The sequence below is a fragment of the Amblyraja radiata genome, chromosome 5 (assembly GCF_010909765.2).
Source record: "Amblyraja radiata isolate CabotCenter1 chromosome 5, sAmbRad1.1.pri, whole genome shotgun sequence".
In the NCBI taxonomy this organism is placed as follows: Eukaryota; Metazoa; Chordata; class Chondrichthyes; order Rajiformes; family Rajidae; genus Amblyraja; species Amblyraja radiata.
Genome location: NC_045960.1, coordinates 61,431,640 through 61,452,141, shown reverse-complemented (window position 1 = coordinate 61,452,141; position 20,502 = coordinate 61,431,640). Strand labels below are relative to the sequence as shown.

Here is a 20,502-nt window from a genome sequence, read left to right as displayed (position 1 = left end):
GAAAGAGAGGGGGAGAGAGAAGAGGGGAAGAGAGAGAAGAAAGAGTGGGGGAGAGAGAGAGGGGGGGAGAGAGAGTTAGGGGAAAGAGAGGGGAGAGAGAGTTAGGGGAAAGAGAGGGGAGAGAGAGGGAGAGGGGGGAGAGAGAGAGGAGAGTGGGGACAAGAGAGAGGGGGAAGAGTAAGGTGGGAGGGAGAGAGGGGAGAAAGAGAGGGGAGAGAGGGGGTAAAGAGAGGGGGGAGAGAGAGAGGAGAGAGAGAGAGAGGGGGGAGAAAGAAGAGAGAGAAGGGGAAAGAGTGAGAGGGGGTGAGAGGAGAGAGAGAGGGAGAGAGGAGAGAGAGAGAGAGGGGGGAAAGAGAGGGGGAGGGGAGAGATAGAGGGGGAGAGAGAGGGGGGGGGTTGATTAGATTAGATTAGATTAGATTAGATTATACCTTTAATAATCCTTTTCAGGAAATTACAGTGCCACGACAGCTTCAAGACAGACATAACACCACACATTTCCTCAAATGGCTTCCATACATAACAAGTTAAAATACAAGTTAAAATACAAGTTAAAATACAATTAATTTAAAAAAAGTGCAGTTATTTATGCGCATTATATAATCTTATAGCAGCTGGTAAACAGGACTTCCTATGTCTCTCAGTTTTGCACATTGGTGCAATCAGCCTCTGACTGAAGATGCTGCTCTTGATCACCTTCAGGGCATGGAGTGGGTGAGTGGGGTTGGTCATTATAGAACCTAGTTTGTTCAGAGTTCTGGCCTCTGCCACCTGCTGGACCGTTCGTTGCTCAGCCCCGACCACTGAGCCGGCCTTCCTGATTAGTTTGTCCAGTCTGTTTTTATCCGCTATACGGGCGCCATCTCCCCAACAGGCCACAGCAAAAAACAGAGCACTGGCCACCACTGAATGGTAGACACTGCACAGTAGGGGTTGGCAGATATTAAATGACCTCAGCCTCCTTAAAAAATACAGTCGGCTTTGTCCCTTCCTGTACACCGCCTCCATATGACTCTTCCAGTTCAGCTCACTGTCAAGCTGCACCCCAAGGTACCTATGATTAGCGACCACCTCCACCTCAGTGCCCTTAATGGTGATCGGCGTTGCTTGAGTCCTCCTCCTCCCCCTCCTGAAGTCCACAACTATCTCCTTTGTTTTTTTGGTGTTAAGATGGAGGTTATTGTGTGCGCTCCACTCCACAAAGTTACTTATTATGTCTCTATACTCCTCCTCATTGCCCCCTTTAATGAGGCCGACAACAGCTGTATCATCCGAAAACTTCTGCAAAAAGCAGCTGTTGGTGTTACATTGGAGATCCGCTGTGTAGATGGTAAACAGGAACGGAGCCAGCACAGTTCCTTGTGGAGCCCCTGTGCTGCTCAAGATGGTGCCCGAGACACTGTTCTGTAGGCGCACGTACTGTGGTCTGAGGGAAAGGTAATCCAAACACCACAGTACCAGTGATGGATCCACTTTCATCTTCTCCATCTTCTCCCCTAGCAGTCGGGGCTGAATTGTGTTGAAGGCGCTTGAGAAGTCAAAAAAAGTAATCCTTACAGATGCATCAGTAGTGTCCAAATGTGTGTACACCCTCTGCAGCATGTAAATGAGGGCATCATCGACACTGATGTTAGGCTGATATGCAAACTGTAAAGGATCCATTTGATTTGACACACTAGTCCTGATGTAGGAAAGGACAAGTCTCTCAAATGTCTTCATTATATGTGAAGTGAGCGCTACTGGTCTGTAGTCATTGTGGAGAGTGGGATGGGTCTTCTTAGGGACAGGTACCAGGCAAGATGTTTTCCACAGCCTTGGAACCCTCTGTAGACGCAAGCTCAGGTTGAACAGGTGTGTTAGAATACCACACAGCTCTGAAGAGCAAGTCTTCAGTAGCCTTGGGCTGGTGTCATCAGGCCCCACTGCTTTCCCTGGCTTCAGTCTGTCCAGCATCACCTTGACCTGAGCAGTATGAAGAGTCATGGGTGGGGCTGCCGGTGGAGTGGGAGGTGGAAAGAGGGGACTCCGTACAGGTGACATCTCAGGAGTGATGGAGAGAGGGATGGGAGGTGGAGAGGAAGCAGCAATGGTCAGCAGACCAGGTGGGGGAGGCTGGGGTGGTGTGGAGCCGTCAAATCTGTTGAAGAATCTGTTCAGATCATCAGCCAGACTCTGTTCACCATCAGGCAGTGTACCACCATTCTGCTTCATGCCCGTGATCTTTCGCATTCCAGCCCATACCTGCTTCACACCATCTTGCTGCAGCTGTCGTTCCAATTTGAACCTATAGGCTTCTTTCCCCTCCTTAATCCTCACCTTCAGTTCCTTTTGAAGTTCTTTGATTTTATTCCTGTCGCCCTCCCTGAAAGCCTTTTTCTTCTCATTTAGTAAGGCCTTCAGGCTGCTGGTAATCCAAGGTTTGTTATTAGGGTAGCAACGAATTACCCTGGGTGGCATGATGTCATCATAACAGAAATTGATGTAATGGGTAATGCATTCTGTTAGTCCGTCAATGTCTTCCCCATACTCCTCACAGAACGCATCCCAATCTGTTGTCTCAAAACAATACCTCAGGGCTTCATCTGCCTCAGGATACCAGTCTCTTGATGTTCTGATGGTGACAGGCAACCTCTTGGCAGCTGGTGTGTAGGAGGGAGAGAGATGTAGCATGTCGTGGTCTGATCGACCAAGAGGGGGCAGTGCAGTACATTTGTATGCATTTTTGACATTTGCATACAAGAGATCCAGCGTTTTATCACCTCTGGTTGTACAGTCAATACACTGTTTAAAGGTGGGCAAAGTCTTAGAGAGACAGACATGGTTATAATCTCCAGACACAACAATGAACGCCTCTGGGTACTTGGACTGGAGTCCCGCTATAGTGGTGTGCAGCACGTCACACGCGACTTCCGCCTTGGCAGATGGAGGAATATAAACAACAATGGCTACCACCACAGTGAACTCCCTGGGTAGGTAATAAGGTCTTAAACTAACCGCTAAGAGTTCAATGTCCTTGTTGCATATCCGTTCTTTGATAGTAGCGTGATTAGGGTTACACCACTTGTTATTGACGAGCAGTAAAAGCCCCCCACCTTTCTGCTTACCGCTCGCTCCCCCCCCCCTCCGCACGTATCGACCTGAAGCCGGTGAAACTGATCAAAGAATCGGGCGTGTGTTCCGTCAGCCACGTCTCTGTCAGGCTAACAATGCTGCTCTCCCGATACACTTTCTGGTACCTGACCAGGGTTTCTAATTCGTCTAATTTGTTCGTTAGACAGCGAACATTTCCCATGGTGATAGATGGAAGGGCTGGTTTAAAAGTCTCTCTCCATGTTCTCGTCAACCTCCTCTTGTTTCTCTTCACTCCCGCACGCGTTCCCCGATGTCTCCTCCGTAAGAGTTCCCTCGATATGTCATGTCGAGTCCCGAATATTGAGCCATGTACCAGGCTTAGCAGTTCCTGACGGGTATATATCACGGCAGTTTGCTCCGCCCGTCTGGCCGATATCAGGCACATATTTCCACTCCACTCCCGTTCCCCAGAAAGTATGGTTAAGTCTTGATTACGAACTCAACAACACGCAATAGTTGTAGCTATAACACTTATATGTAGTCTACTAAAATACTAACTAAGCATACACACTAATAATCCTATATAATACTAAAATAAATAAACACTACACACAGCTGCACGCGACAGGCTGCCGTCTCACCGGCGCCATTTTCCATATGTTGAGAGGAGAGAGAGCGGAAGAGAGGGGGGAGAGAGAGAGAGTCTCTGTGTTGAATTTGCCCAGGTGACCGGCATGGATCAGGCTGCGGCTCGGTGCATCCTGGAGGACAACCAGTGGCTGCTGGAAGTAAGTACAAAGCACTGGGTAGAAACGGTGGAAGGTAGTGGACTTCAAATGGGGGTGGTTGGAGAAAGCATCCTGCTTGCCTGCTAGATTTTCACTTACTGTAACTGCAGGAAAAATGTTCCCGATGTTGGGGGCGTTCAGAACCATGGGTCACAGTTTAAGAATAAAGGGGGGGGGGGGCAGTTAGGACTGAGATGAGAACAAACTTTCTTCACGTAGAGAGTTGTGAATCTGTGGAATTCTCTGCCACAGAATGCAGTGCAGGCCAATTCACGGGATGTTTTCAAGAGAGAGTTACATTTAGTTCTTGGGGCTAACGATATCAAGGGATATGGGGGAACAACAGGAAAGAGGTACTGATTTTAGATTCATAGCCATGATCATATTGAATGGCAGTGCTGGCTCGAAGGGCCGAATGGCCTATTCCTGCACCTATTTTCTATGTTTCTATGCTTGAGTATATGGCAATAAAACTCGATCACTTGATTTTGAAGCATTCATGCATGGTGGAGGTATAATGTAGTCATAGAGTGATACAGTGTGAAAACAGGCCCTTCGGCGCAACTTGCCAACACCCGCAAACATGTCCCAGCAATGTTACCTGCTTTTGGTTCATACCTCCAAACCTGTCCCATCCATGTATCAGTCTAACTTTTTCTTAAATGTTGGGATGGTCCCTGCCTCAACTACCTCCTCTGGCAGCTTGTTCCATACACCCATCACCCTTTGGATAAAGTTACCCCTTAAAAAGTTACCTCTTAAAAATACTTCATACAAAAAACATTGAAATCATACTTCTACAGTGCACTAAAACATGATTTTAATACATCAAATTAAAAAAAGTTCCTACCCTTCTTACACACCCTCTCCCCACTCCCTCACCGGGTACCCCGAAGGCCAGTGATCAGTGATCGCAAAGCCTCCCCCCTTTCAAAAACGCTCCAATCCAATTTAAAGCATATATATTGCATCAAAGTGTAAGTTATAACACGCGCTACAGTATGCACCATATTGCACAATTTCAAGCTGAAAAATGCAAATGTTCCGTACCAATGGGAGGGGGCACCCTTCTCCCCCCCCGGTCGCGATGCTCCCTCGGGCTTGGTCTCTCGCAAATTTCTCTCCCAACTCTCACCCAATGTTGCCAGCCCTGCTTATAGCCTTTCTCCAACCACAAATAACATTGTTTTTACTATTTCTGCCCGTCTCTGCCCCTTCAAGCACCGATTCCTGGTGCAGCCCCCTTTTTCTTTTCTCCCGCTTCGAGCTTGAAAAGCGGCTCCAATTTTTCCCATTACTGCCTTTCGCACAACGATGCTGGCAGCCTCTCCTCCCTTGCCAGAACACAACCCGAGGTCCAGTTCCAGGGTGGCGGTGTACAGGACTGCCTGACCGGGTGCAGTGGCTGGAACCGCGCTGCTCGCTGCTTCTACTCGTCAACGCATGGGTGGTCCCGGCAAATCACGGACAAAACACAATGTGCTGAAGGAACTCAGCCGGCCTTGCAACATCTGTGGAGGGAATGGACAGACGATGTTTTGAGTCAGGAGTCTTCTTCGGACACTGTGTCTAAAGAAGGTTCCCGACCAGAAATGTCCATACCCTCTCCAGATGCTGCCTGGCCCGCTGTGTTCCTCCAGCACTTTGTTCATTCCTCAATATTACATGGATATGATGTTTAGAGGGACATGGGCCAAACGCTGGCAGGTGTGACTATTGTTTAACATGTTAGTGGGACATTTTGGCTGCAGTGAGGAAGTTGGGCCAAAGAGCCCGTTTCCGCACTGTAATACTCTATTTCAGCACCTGCAGTCTCTTGTAAAACCATAGACACTTGGCATCGATGTAGCTGCGCCGATGCTCTCCTCTGCACCGCCTCCTCATTCTTTAACACCACATCGCCAAAGCGGAGCAGTAAAGAGCCAGAAAGAGCAACGTTTTATTGGCGGAACCATCCAGGGAATATTAGCATCTGCAGCCCACTAACGCGTGAAGAAGTTCAGAAAATGCCAGCGGTTTCAATTGCCATCTCGGAATGGCCTCACCAACGACGCTTTACACCAGCTTTCTCTCTCCTCCCCAACACTTGTCAGTCTGAAGAAGGGTCCAGACCATAAACAGCACCTGTCCATTCCCTCCTCATTTACTGCTGTCCATTCCCTTCCTAGATGCCGCGGGAGGAACTCGGGACACGTGTTGTCCGGAAAAAAAGAAACAGACAGAACACAAAGTGCTGCAGGAGCTCAGCGGGCCGGGCAGCATCCGTGAAGGGAATGGACAGGCGACGTTCCGGGTAGGGACCCTTCTTCAGACTCTGCCATCTAGGCAATGCGTCTGAAGAAGGGTCCCAACCAGAAACTTCCCCCTCACCCCACAGATGCTGCCCGTGCCCATTGAGTTCCTCCAGCACTTTGTGTTTTTTTCACTGTTCCAGCATCTGCAGTTTCTGGTGTCACCACTGGACGCCCAGGGACCCCACGCTAGTCACTTACCGTGCGGCAGCCAGGCTCCCGATCTCGGCGACGAAGCTTGAAGGCACGTACCCTTCCTTCACCTGGTTCTCTCCACCACCGTCTTCTACTTTCTGGACCAATGCCCATTCTCCTTCTCGACTCAAAATTTCAATTTCTTCCCCTTCTTTAACCATAAGGTCCTTTGAAATGCGGGGCTTGTAATTGTAGAGCGTAACATGCCTATTCTGCAGGGCACTTGGGTTAACATAGAATGAACTGCCCGCTTGCTGTGGAGTTGAAGTCCTTTCATTGCTCCCATCGGAATGATGTTGGCAGAAAGCACAGTGTCTTTTACACAGTGCAGTTCCCATGACTGTCTACAATTTCTTCACTGGATGCCAATCATATAAAGTCGCTGACGTCGGTCCGGGAAACAGCAGCAAATGCGCAGAACCTTGTTCTTCCTGTTCTTGAGAATCCCTTTCTTATTTACATGCACAGTTTTGAAAATATTTGAATTGTTCGTCATGACGTTTGATCCAATTATTTCAACATTTAAGAAAAACTAGACTAAGTGGGACCCGTTGGGTCCCAGTCACACGGGAGGCCTGGACCCCCCCAACCCCCCAACGCAATATTCGACCACTCACCTGTTCCCCCAACGCAACCCGTTACCCTAAAGCACTGTTCCACCACACTGGGGAGGGGTTGTGTGGGGGAGGGTGGGTGTGGGAAGAGGGGGTGTTGGGAGAGGGTAGGATGGGGGAAGGGTGTGTGTGTGTGGAGAAGTGGGTGTGTGTGGGGAAGGAGGGGTGTGGGGAAGGGGGGGGTGTGGAATGGGGGGTGTGGAATGGGGGGTGTGGGGAATGGGGGGTGTGGAATGGGGGGTGTGAATGGGGGGTGTGGGGAATGGGGGGTGTGGGGAATGGGGGGTGTGGGGAAGGAGGGGTGTGGGGAAGGGGGGGTGTGGAATGGGGGGTGTGGAATGGGGGGTGTGGGGAATGGGGGGTGTGGGGAAGGGGGGGTGTGGGGAAGGGGGGTTGGGGAAGGGGGGGGGTGGAATGGGGGGTGTGGAATGGGGGGTGTGGGGAATGGGGGGTGTGGGGAAGGAGGGGTGTGGGGAAGGGGGGGGTGTGGAATGGGGGGTGTGGAATGGGGGGTGTGGGGAATGGGGGGTGGGGGGAAGGAGGGGTGTGGGGAAGGGGGGGTGTGATTGGGGGGTGGAATCGGGGGGGTTGGGGAATGGGGGGTGTGGGAAGGAGGGTTGTGGGGAAGGGGGGGGTGGGAATGGGGGGTGTGGAATGGGGGGTGTGGGGAAGGAATGGGGGGGTGGGGAAGGGGGGGTGTGGAAGGGGGGGTTTGGAATGGGGGGTGTGGGGAAGGGGGGGTGTGGAAGGGGGGTGTGGAATGGGGGGGGTGGGGAAGGGGGGGGTGTGGAAGGGGGGGTGGGAATGGGGGGGGGGGGAAGGGGGGGTGTGGGGAAGGGGGGGGGTGGAATGGGGGTGTGGGGGGAAGGGGGGGTGTGGGGAAGGGGGGGTGGGGAAGGAGGCTGTGGGGAGGGGGTGTGGGGAAGGGGGGGTGTGGAATGGGGGTGTGGGGAAGGGGGGGTGTGGAAGGGGGGGTGTGGGGGAAGGGAGGCTGTGGGGAGGGGAGGGGGTGTGGGTGTGGGGAAGGGGGGGTGTGGAAGGGGGGGTGTGGGGAAGGGGCGAGGGAGTGGGGAAGGGAGTGTGTGGGGAAGGGAGGCTGTGGGGAGTGTGTGTGGGGAGGGGGTGTGGGGAAGGGGGGAGGGGGGGTGTTGTGAGGAATGGGGTGTGGGGGGGGAGGGGGATGTCTGGGGGAGTGGGGTTGTGGGGGTAGGGGGGGGGCGTTATGTAGGAGGGTGATGTGTGGGCTCAGCAGTTCCGGCTCCGACCGCACTCATTGGCTGCAGGTCCCGGCTCCGGACTCACTCATTGGCTCCAAGATCCGGTGCCTGTCGCACTCAGTGGCTCCCAGCCCCAGCAGCAATCATCGGCACCCGGCTCCTCGTGGTGGTCGCTGCCACCGCCCACGAACACAGCAGCCCCCGCCCGCGAACACAGCAGCCCCCTCTGGGGAAAACCGCAGCCCCCGCCCGGAAAAAACCTTGGGGCGGTTGGAGGAGACGAGGACGGTGAGTAAGATGGTGAAAAAATCATAGCGATATAGGGTAGTGTTTTTACTAAAATGTATTTACAACGTAGACAGAAAGTGGCGAAGATGAGACTTTTAGTAATAGCATAGATAAGTTATATAAACACATACTGTTAGGGTTAACCAAGGGCGGATTTGCATCCATTTCAAAAACATAAACTTTAGGTTAACTCTATTTTACTCTCTCCACAGATGCTGTCTCTCTGTGTATCTCCAGCAGTTTCCCTTTCTTTTTCAATATTTTCAATCATCTGCAGGATTCTTCTTGTTTTTCAAATGGTTTCACTTTGGTTCTGTACAATCTGAGATTGTCGGTAAGGCCGTTCTGATATGCTCCAGGGTCTGCCACAGATATCTGAAGAGACAGGCTGTGAGTGGCTTGGTAGGTGCTGACTTCCTTCTGCTGCTCTCATTGGGTTGTGTGTGCTCAAAGGCACCCAAAATTCTGTCTGAAGAAGGTTCCTCCCAGTTTGATGAAGGGACCCGAACCGAAACATCGCTTATCCGTGTCTTCCAGGGATGTTGCCTGAACCGCTGTGCTATTCCAGCACTCCTGTGTTCTACAGAAGATTCCAGCATCTGCAGTTTGTTGTGTCACCCAAAGTTCTCAATGCTTCTTATCTATTTTGAGCAGTGGTGGACCAAGGATTCCTACAAAACAATGGCAATGCTACACCATGGCATTGAGAGCTTCCTTAAATATTTTCCTCTGCCCATCTGCTGAATGCTCGCAACGATGGAGCTCGCAAAAGAGTGTTTATTCCAGGAGCTGGTGCTAGACATGAAAATAACATTGCTTGCTCATCAGTGCCAAAATGTAGTTGAGGCATTAGTTGTAAGGAAATTGTCTGGGGTCTATAAACCTATTAAGGCTATAAGGCTGGGCCAATAAACCTATTGGCTTATCCTTGGAGAATCTTGTGGACAGAATTGGTGACAGAATTGGTGACTCATCTCCAGCGTTTAAGGTGTCTGTTGGTGGTAGTATGTGCCAAATGGAGGCCAGGGATCAATGCAGTCCAATAGACCATAAGCTTGATGACAGCTTTAGAGGTCTTGATCTATAAACACTCTTTTCTTCAGACAGTCAAAAGTGAATTCATCATCAATGTTTGTCTCTACTGACAGTGAATTCCTCAAAATGGGAAGTACTACATCTTGTGCAAGGGTTTTATTGTGGACTTTAGTTGTCTGAGAATGGTGCAGCTACATAGCCTTGCCTAACACCAGCCTGCAGAGGGATTACATCTGTTATAGACCTGTTGGTTAAGATCACGACACACATGCCATCATGTAACAAGAAGCATTTTCTTGGAGCAATCAAATTAGAGAAGGATTGTTTGTGGTCCCTCTCAATTGACAAGTCAAAGTATTTTATGAAGTCAAAAGCAGCTGTGGCCTTGTTGGTACTACTCCTTGCATGCCTCTTGGAGTTGTTGTATATAAAAGATCATATCTCTGGTGCCTCTAGATGGACAGAATGTACACTATGGACCCAAGAGCAGTTTTTGGAGGAGGTGGCTGGATACCGATTTGGTCATGACTTTTACTGTGACGTCTCTCTGTAGTTACCATGATTGGATTTGTTGCCTTTTGTGAAAATGGTCAACATCATGGTATCACTGATGGCCCCAGGCATCTTCTCCTATTCCCAGATACATACACACACAGAGCCACCATCCTACTCTATGACATTCAATTGAATTGTTTCAGTCTATCCTTGGACCACAAAGGTATGAATTAGAAACAAAAAGCTGGAGTAACTCAGCAAGTCAGACAGCATCTCTGGAGAAAAGGAATATGTGATGTTTGGGTCGTGACCCTTCTTCAGACTGAGAGTCAGGGGAAAGGGAAACGAGAGATATAGACAGTGATGTAAAGAGATATATAATAAATGAATGAAAGATATGCAAAAAAAGACAACATTCTCCAGAGATACTGTCTGACCCGCTGAGTTACTCCAGCATTTTGTATCTACATTTTAAACCAGCATCCGTAGTTCCTTCCTACACATGATATGAATTAGAGCTATTTTGTAAATGCACTTACGTAAGAACTAGAGCGTTTTTTCCATCGGCAAGTATGAGTAACAGCAGTTAAGATTGCACCTCAAGAAGATAAGAAATTGTTAAAAGCACAAATAAACTGATTGTTATGTAAAATGATCTACATTAGCTAACAACAGAGAAGGAGACATTTTAGCTCATTGAGTATATGCTGGTTTATAGAGCAGTGCCATTTCTCCACTAAATCTCCCTGTAACCTATTCTGCTGTCATTCCCATTTGAAATAAAAGAGACTGCAGGATATAGCCATTAGTATGTATCAGGAGAGTCTGGGAGCCATACAATTCTGCATCACCTCACTTAATAACCACTAATTCAAGCATTGTTGGTTATCAACAGTTAAATGTTTTGTTAATAGGTTTGATAATCGTTTTTCCATTAAAAATGTGTTTTTATTGACAATTCTGTGTTTACAAACGAATCCTATATTAAATAGGATAGGAACATTGAATTAAACCAAGCCCTGAAGGTACAACAGTTCAGAGAGTTAACATATAAGGTGCTTTGGGAGATGTATAAATGTGAGGTTATCCATTTTGGTGGCAAAAACAGGAAAGCAGACTATTATCTAAATGGTGGCCGACTAGGAAAAGGGGAGATGCAGCGAGACCTGGGTGTCATGGTACACCAGTCATTGAAAGTAGGCATGCAGGTGCAGCAGGCAGTGAAGAAAGCGAATGGTATGTTAGCTTTCATAGCAAAAGGATTTGAGTATAGGAGCAGGGAGGTTCTACTGTAGTTGTACAGGGTCTTGGTGAGACCACACCTGGAGTATTGCGTACAGTTTTGGTCTCCAAATCTGAGGAAGGACATTATTGCCATAGAGGGAGTGCAGAGAAGGTTCACCAGACTGATTCCTGGGATGTCAGGACTGTCTTATGAAGAAAGACTGGATAGACTTGGTTTATACTCTAGAATTTAAGAGATTGAGAGGGGATCTTATAGAAACTTACAAAATTCTTAAGGGGTTGGACAGGCTAGATGCAGGAAGATTGCTCCCGATGTTGGGGAAGTCCAGGACAAGGGGTCACAGCTTAAGGATAAGGGGGAAATCCTTTAAAACCGAGATGAGAAGAACTTTTTTCACACAGAGAGTGGTGAATCTCTGGAACTCTCTGCCACAGAGGGTAGTCGAGGCCAGTTCATTGGCTATATTTAAGAGGGAGTTAGATGTGGCCCTTGTGGCTAAGGGGATCAGAGGGTATGGAGAGAAGGCAGGTACGGGATACTGAGTTGGATGATCAGCCATGATCATATTGAATGGCGGTGCAGGCTCGAAGGGCCGAATGGCCTACTCCTGCACCTAATTTCTATGTTTCTATGTATTCATGACAATCAGTCTGCACGCATCAGAAAACCTAATTGGTCTCTTCATGATTATGAAAGGTTGTGATGATGAAGATGTGAAGACTGTCTTCATTTATATGTAAAAAGAAAACTACAGATTATAAATGTAAGATGGGGGAGAGTGGTGAGAATTTGAGAATAAAATGTAGACGTTTTGAATTGTCTTTAAAGGAGGACTAGATAGGAAGGATGGCTATGACGGAATAGGCCGTGCAAGGTTATACTGACAGAGTTTGAGGAAAGAGATGGAAGGAGCTGGTGTGAAACATAAATCCTTGTACTATGTGACTAAGCTCAGTGTCCTATTTTCATGCTGTATGTTCAATGTATATTTTACATCATTATTACTGTTTGTGTGAGTTTGCTGCATGTATAATTGGCATATTAAAATACGCTGTAGTACTTTATTGTTTGTTCAGCCCTTTGTGATGATTTTCTTGAATATTTTTCTGCACAGTTGCCATAATTCTCTTTTTCAGATAGCTCAGGGTGTACTACCCTCCACTTGTGTCTTTGGGGGGTTCCACGCACTAATTGCATCTCGAACAGCCAGAGCAGACGCAAGTATATCTTTTGCTGTGGATATGGAGCAGCTTCTCATTAAGGCCACCAATGCTACAGGAACAATCTGAAATTAGCACAAACCATTACTAACACGTATAAAGAATGACATACCAACTCTTGGTGACATAAACACTTTCACAGTAAAATTAATGGTAATTGTAGAAGGAAATGCTTCAAGAGAAATTTACACTTGAACTGCTCCTTTTCTTTTACCATTTATAGTCTTTCAATTACACTTGAGACATGTTGTATGCCCATAATTGATAGGTCAGGGCATTGAATATAAGAGTCAGGAAGTCATGATGCAATTATAAAATACTTTGATTAGGCTGCATGTGGAGTATTGTGTGCAGTTCTGGTCACCTTATTTACAGGCAGGAAAGGATATGGATGCTTTGGAGAGGGTGCAGAAGATACCTGGATTAAGTACAAGGAGAGTCATAGTCATACTGCATGGAAATAGACCCTTCTGCCCAGCTAGTCAATGCCGTTCAAGGAGCCCCATTTATACTTGTCCCATCTGCCTGCAATTGGCTCACATCCCTTTAAACCTTTCCTATCCGTAATTTGAGGTTGGACAAACTTGGATTATTTTCTGTGGAATGCCAGAGGTTGAGAGGAGACCTGACAGAAGTATGTAAAATTAAGAGAGACATTGTTAGGGTAAACAGTCAGAACCTTTATCCAATATGGAAATGTCAAAGATGTACAGGGCAGAGCTTTAAGGTGAGAGGGGCAGTGTTTAAAGGAGATTTACAGGGCAAGATTTTTACAAGGAGGGTAGTGGGTGCTGGAATAAGGTGTCGGGGTGGTGGAGAGGAACATGCAAAAGGGGCATTTTAGAGGCTTTTATAAGGACACATTGACATGCAAAAATGGAAGTATTTGGATCATGATTAGGCAGATGAGATTAATTTATCTTGACATCATGTTTGGCATTGTCATTATGGGCCGAAGGGCCTGTTCCTGTGCTATACTTTTCTATGTTCTATATTATCTTGTTTCCCATGTTTCCGGATTTAATTGTTGTTATATGAAGTTCTATGAAAAATTCTAAAACTGTTAAGGGTTAACATTATGCATCGAAAAATATGAAAAAAATGTATTGTCATCTACCCAGTTTTGCATTAAACATTCCAAGGTTCAAGTTCCGTATAGATAAGCTTCCCGACCAAAGTTTCTCACATACTTTATTGCATCAAGATAAAATGATGTTTAGTTTCTGACTCTAGCCAATCTAAGGTAGTCAGAATGTCAATTTAATACCCATAGCAGTTAAATTTTGGCTGCTTTTCATCTCTGGGGCTTGTTTTCAGAGAAAAAAAATGAAGACTGTCCAAACTTGTTTGACATTGGTTCTTTATATCTCAGTGAACTGAAAGTAATCTCCTTTAAATTTGTCTGGCCTAGATCCAAATCTTAAGCCTCAGGTATTCACTCTTAGCTATAGGTCTAGTCCATTGTTAAAATTTTATTTTTTTACTTCTTTCAGTTAATGATAATAAAGAAAACTGAAACCGCCAGTAATTTGAGGGCATGGCTTATTCACCAACAGTCCTAAACCTAGTGTTGTGCAACCTGTGTACAATAGTTTTGCGGTCATGGTTTATTGGTTAATGCTGGGGATAAATATTTAGGTTTGGACTACGATACACGGAAGTGAATGCAAATATCTTATATCAAAAGAGACAAGTTTATTTTTGATTAAGCATTCAGGCAGTTAGAGAGATATTGATTTGCTTTCGATATTCATGACATGCACGAACAGGTAAACATTCATTACGTAGTAATAGACGTTCCACATGGATTAATTGTCTACAGGATGCTGATATTACCGACATGCCAGCAACAGGGAAATGGTAAGAATCCAGCAAAATCAGAGCAATCAATTCATACTTTAACCCAGATTTCCAGTGTCTGTGAGTCAGTTTCTGAGAACAGGAACATTCTTGGACTAAAAATAGAAAAGGCTGGCAACATTCAGCAAGTCAGACAGTATCTCTAAAAAAAGAAACAAGTTCTGGCAAAGGATTTCTGGCCTGAAACATTACATCCTTCCCTTCTTCTACAGCTTCTCGCATTTTCAGTTTTTATTTCAGATTTCCTCTATCTGCATTTTTCTGACTTTTAAACTTCTGGAGAACTGATTTCCCCCCTTTAGAGTTTATTATCCTTACCTTGCTCATAGTTGCCGCTTGCTGAATATGTTTTGAAATGTCCACATTTTTTACTTTTTCACTTAATTCATCTGTTTCATAGATAGATTTTAACAAAGCCTTAAAACATTGAGATTTGGTTTGGACAGTAAATATCTAAAAGGAGAAAACAGCGTAAAAAACATATGCATACACAGACACACACACCTACAATGTGCAGCATGTTCATTGTGCACATGTATGTTAATTGACACTTATCATGATTGCCACTATTTACTGAACTTCAGAGTTTTAACTTACCTTTCTAAATTCATAGAAATGATAAATGTTAGCATTGGGAAATACCATTTTCTCTTATCACCTGTTGTTATCACTCCGTATGATCAGTCCTCAAAGAACAGGGGATAGAAACATAGAAACATAGAAAATAGGTGCAGGAGTAGGCCATTCGGCCCTTCGAGCCTGCACTGCCATTCAATATGATCATGGCTGATCATCCAACTCAGTATCCTGTACCTGCCTTCTCTCCATATCCCCTGATCCCTTTAGCCACAAGGGCCACATCTAACTCCCTCTTAAATATAGCCAATGAACTGGCCTCAACTAACTTCTGTGGCAGAGAATTCCAGATTCACCACTCTCTGTGTGAAAAATATTTTTCTTATCTCGGTCCCAAAAGACTTCCCCCTTATCCTTAAACTGTGACCCCTTGTCCTGGACTTCCCCAACATCGGGAACAATCTTCCTGCATCTAGCCTGTCCAACTCCTTAAGAATTTTGTAAGTTTCTATAAGATCCCCCCTCAATCTTCTAAATTCTCGTGAGTACAAGCCAAGTCTATCCGGTCTTTCTTCATATGAAAATCCTGACATCCCAGGAATCAGTCTGGTGAACCTTCTCTGTACTTTCTCTATGGCAAGAATGCCTTTCCTCAGATTAGAAGACCAAAACTGTACGCAAAACTCCAGGTGTGGTCTCACCAGGACCCTGTACAACTGCAGTAGAACCTCCCTGCTCCTATACTCAAATCCTTTTGCTATGAATGCTAACATTCCATTTGCTTTCTTCACTGCCTGCTGCACCTGCATGCCTACTCTCAATGACTGGTGTACCATGACACCCAGGTCTCGTTGCATCTCCCCTTTTTCTAATCGGCCACCATTCAGATAATAGTCTACTTTCCTGTTTTTGCCACCAAAGTGGATAACCTCACATTTATCCACATTATACTGCATCTGCCATGCATTTGCCCACTCACCCAACCTACCCAAGTCACCTTGCAGCTTCCTAGCATCCTCCTCACAGTTAACACTGCCCCCTAGCTTCGTGTTACCCGCAAACTTGGAGATGTTGCATTCAATTCCCTCGTCCAGATCATTAATATATATTGTAAATAGCTGGGGTCCCAGCACTGAGCCTTGCGGTACCCCACGAGTCACTGCCTGCCATTCTGAAAAGGACCCATTTACTCCTACTCTTTGCTTCCTGTCTGCCAGCCAGTTCTCTATCCACATCAATACTGAACCCCCAATACCATGTGCTTTAAGTTTGCACACTAATCTCTTATGTGGGAGCTTGTCGAAAGCCTTCTGAAAGTCCAGATATAACACATCCACTGGTTCTCCCTTATCCACTCTACTAGTTACATCCTCGAAAAATTCTATAAGATTCATCAGACATGATTTACCTTTCATAAATCCATGCTGACTTTACAACGATTTCACCACTTTCCAAATGTGCTGCTATCCCATCTTTAATAACTGACTCTAGCCACTACCGATGTTAGACTAACTGGTCTGTAATTCCCCGTTTTCTCTCTCCCTCCCTTTTAAAAAAGTGAGGTTACATTAGCTACCCTCCAATCCTCAGGAACTACTCCAGAATCTAAAGAGTTTTGAAAAATTATCACTAATGCATCCACTATTTCTGGGGCTACTTCCTGAAGTACTCTGGGATGCAGCCTATCTCGCTCTGAGTATTTATCGGCCTTTAATCCATTCAATTTATCTAACACCACTTCCCGACTAACCTGGATTTCATTCAGTTCCTCCATCTCATTTGACCCCCGGTCCCCTGTTATTTCCGGCAGATTATTTATGTCTTCCTTAGTGAAGACAGAACCAAAGTAGTTATTCAATTGGTCTGCCATGTCCTTGTTCCCCATGATCAATTCACCTGTTTCTGACTGCAAGGGACCTGCATTTGTTTTAACTAATCTTTTTCTCTTCACATATCTATAATGGTTATTATTAGCTCAATAGTGTTAGATTAGAAAACAGGGAAGTGCGACGAGGGATGTGCGACCATTCAATTTACCTAACACCACTTCCCGACTAACGTGGTGAGCTAAAGGCTTTGACATTGACATGGTGTGTTTCACAACCTAGGGATCAATGGTGAGGTAAGGGTTGGTGGAGATTTAGTTACAAATCTCTGTTCATGCTGTGGCATCCAACTCCTCACCAGGCATATTTATTTGGACAGCATAACAGCATCCATTGTTTGTATTCCTGTGTTCAATTAGAAATTTAAAGCAAGGAAATTCAGACACTTGCCAAAATGTACCAGAATAAAAATGCAGAAGTAACAGACATGAGATCCCATTGCTTTTATTATCCATAGTATTCTTGGACAAAGGATTTAATGAGAATCTATTTTTATTGTCATAAATCAGCTAGTATTTAAATTTGTGAGCCATTTGTGATCATTAAAGTAACACAGTTTTCCTGTTTTTTCAGCTTACCTGGAGGATGTGCAGAGCCCGGCCAAATAATTTGGAGTTACTAACTTTGAGATCAATCATGTAATTATGGTAGACTTTCCCTTTCAAAATATGTGCACTTGTACTAATTGCATTCAGCATCCATTTTGTACACAGTTCACGGTGAAACATCTGTGACAAATGACAACATTCTTAATATTCTTTATGTAGCAGTAGTATACAGAATGGTTTATATGAATGGGTAGAGGCAACATTTTTTTTACCTGAACATAGCTCCCTTTGTACTTGGACAAAGTCATGGGCCAAACGACACTCACTATGATGGAAAATAATTCCCTTAGCTGTCGCTATCAATAAATTAAAAAAAGGAGATGAAACATAAGAAAGCATAGACAAGAAATGACAATCAAACTTAGTTTTAATTCATAGATACAGCGCGGAAACAGGCCTTACGGCCCACTGAGTCCGTGCTGTCCAGTGATCCCCGCAGACTTACACTATCTTACGCACGCTAGGGAAGATTTACAATTATATCAAGCCAATTAACCAACAAACCTGTATGTCTTTGGAGTGTGGGAGGAAACCGGAGCACCCGGAGAAAACCCACGCAGGTCCTGGGGAGAATGTACAAACTCCATATAGAGAAGCACCCGTAGTCTGGATCAAACCCAGGTCTCTGGCACTGTAAGGCAGCAACTTTACCGCTGCGCCATCATGCCACTCTTAAGCAAACATTTTGCACAGTTACTCACAATTCTTTAAGGTGATTTGAGTTGCAAATGTCTCAGGCATTTATCAGTTGTAACTTGTCCTGCCTTTTATTTTTCTCTCCTCAGTTCCAGTGACAGAAGAAGCATTTTGCTACTTGAATTATTGAGTATTAATTTTATACTTAATGTTTGCATCTCAGTAAAAGAAGTGAAAGAATTTAGGTGCAACTCTGTCTTACCCAGAATGTTATCTAACTCACCTTTAATATAGCAAGAAATGCTTTTGGATGAGTTTTCACAGAATCACTCAACCACACAGTGGTTACAGCATAGAAGGAGTTCATTTGCCTCATTGTACCAGTTCAGCATAAAAGTAATCCAGCCAGATTCACTCCCTGCCTTCATTCAATAGATCGGCAATATCATTCTTTCAGATACTTATCCAACTCCCATTTGGATACTACAATTGTATCTAGCCTTCCCTATAATCCCTGGCAGTGTATTTTAGACTATGACCCATAGTTAAGTGAAAACGCTTTTCCTTGTGTCATTTTTGTAATCACTTTCTTGACCACTTCAATATGAACAGTTTCTCTCCAACCACTCTCTCTATACCCTTCAAAATATTAAGTATCATATCTACTGCACTTTCTTACGTTCCAAGGAAAACAATCCCACCTTCTCCAGTCTGTCTGCATAACACAAGTCCTTCATCCCTGGAATTATTTTATAAATCTTTTCTGCATCCATTCTACAGCATATCTTTCCTGAACTGTGGTCTCCAATTCATGAGGAACCAACCATGCACTACCATGGAGGGCAAACAAGATTTTACCTATACCTCACCATACTTGACATACAGTGCATTCAGAAAGTATTCAGACCCCTTCACTTTTTCCACATTTTGTTATGTTACAGCCTTATTTTAAAATGGATTAAATTCTTTTTTATCATCAATCTACACACAATACACCAGAATGAAAAGCGAAAACAGGTGTTTAGAAATGTTTGCAAAATAATTAAAAATAAATAACTGAAATATCACATTTACATAAGTATTCAGACCCTTTGCTATGACACTCAAAATTGAGGTACGGTTCATCCTGTTTCCATTGATTATCCTTGAGATGTTTCTACAACTTGATTGGAGTCCACCAGTGGTAAATTAAATTGATTGGACATGATTTGGAAAGGCACACACCTGTCTATATAAGATCCCACAGTTGACAGTGCATGTCAGAGCAAAAACCAAGCCATGAAGGCGAAGGAATTGTCCGTAGACCTCTGAGACAGGATTCTGTCGAGACACAGATCTGGGGAAGGGTATAAAACAATTTCTGCAGCATTGCAGGTCCAGAAGAGCACCATGGCCTCCATCATTCTTAAATGAAAGAACTTTGGAACCACCAGGACTCTTCATAGAGCTGGCTGCCGGCCAAACTGAGCAATCGGGGGAGAAGGGAACCCAATGACCAAGAACCCAACGGTCACACTGACAGAGCTGCAGAGTTCCTCTGTGGAGATGGGAGAACCTTCCAGAAGGGCAACTATATCTGCAGCACTCCACCAATCAAGCCTTTATGGTAGAGTGGCCAGACGGAAACCACTCCTCAGTAAAAGGCACATGACAGCCCACTTGGTTTGCCAAAAGACATGAGAAACAAGATTTTCTGGTCTGATGAAACCAAGATTGAACTCTTTGGCCTGAATGCCAAGTGTCATGCCTGGAGGAAACCATGCCAATCAACTGGCCAATACTATACCTATGGTGAAGCATGGTGGTGACAGCATTACACTGTGGGGATGTTTTTCAGCGGCAGGAACTGGGAGACTAGTCAGGATTGAGGGAAAGATGAACGGAGCAAAGTACAGAGAAATCCTTGATGAAATACTTCTCCAGAGCGTTCTGGACCTCAGACGGGCAGAGTTTCACCTTCCAACAGGACAATGACCCTAAGCACAACGCAGGAGTGGCTTTGTGACAAGTCTGTGAATGTCCTTGAGTGGCCCAGCCAGAGACCGGACTTGATCCCGATCGAACATCTCTGGAGGGACTTGAAAATATCTGTGCATGGATGCTCCCCATCCAACCTGACAGAGCTTGAGAGGATTTGCAGAGAAGAATGGGAGAAATTTCCCAAATACAGGTGTGCCAAGCTTGTAGCATCATACCCAGGAAAACTTGAAGCTGTAATTGCTGCCAAAGATACCTCAACAAAGTATTGAGTAAAGGGTCTGAATACTTATGTAAATGTGATATTTCAGTTATTTCTTTTTAATTACTTTGCAAACATTTTTAAACACCTGTTTTCACTTTTTTATTATGGGGTATTGTGGGTACGTTGAGGATTAAAAAAAAGAATTTAATTCATTTTAGAATAATGCTGTAACGTAACAAAATGTGGAAAAAGTGAAGGGGTCTGAATACTTTCTGAATGCACTGTATGACAAT

At 45.2% G+C, this 20,502-nt stretch overlaps 2 protein-coding genes across 4 annotated transcripts in view; both read right to left on the bottom strand.

The window, feature by feature from the left end:
• LOC116973752 (tyrosine-protein kinase SRK3-like) overlaps positions 1–6,684 on the bottom strand; it is a 48,287-nt gene extending 41,603 nt beyond the window's left edge. Inside the window, exon 1 of the mRNA XM_033022059.1 lies at positions 6,353–6,684. Coding sequence (XP_032877950.1) covers positions 6,353–6,684 — 332 coding nt within the window. The remainder of the gene's footprint in view (positions 1–6,352) is intronic.
• Positions 6,685–11,878: 5,194 nt separating this feature from the next.
• gckr (glucokinase regulator) overlaps positions 11,879–20,502 on the bottom strand; it is a 56,071-nt gene continuing 47,447 nt past the window's right edge. The window contains exons 16-19 of one of the 3 annotated variants that reach the window (XM_033021355.1): positions 17,604–17,687; positions 17,362–17,511; positions 14,640–14,774; positions 11,879–12,526 (exon numbers count right to left, since the gene is read on the bottom strand). In XM_033021355.1, coding sequence (XP_032877246.1) covers positions 12,383–12,526; positions 14,640–14,774; positions 17,362–17,511; positions 17,604–17,687 — 513 coding nt within the window. In that variant the 3' untranslated portion in view covers positions 11,879–12,382. The other 2 variants (XM_033021357.1, XM_033021356.1) reach the window with 2 other exon arrangements.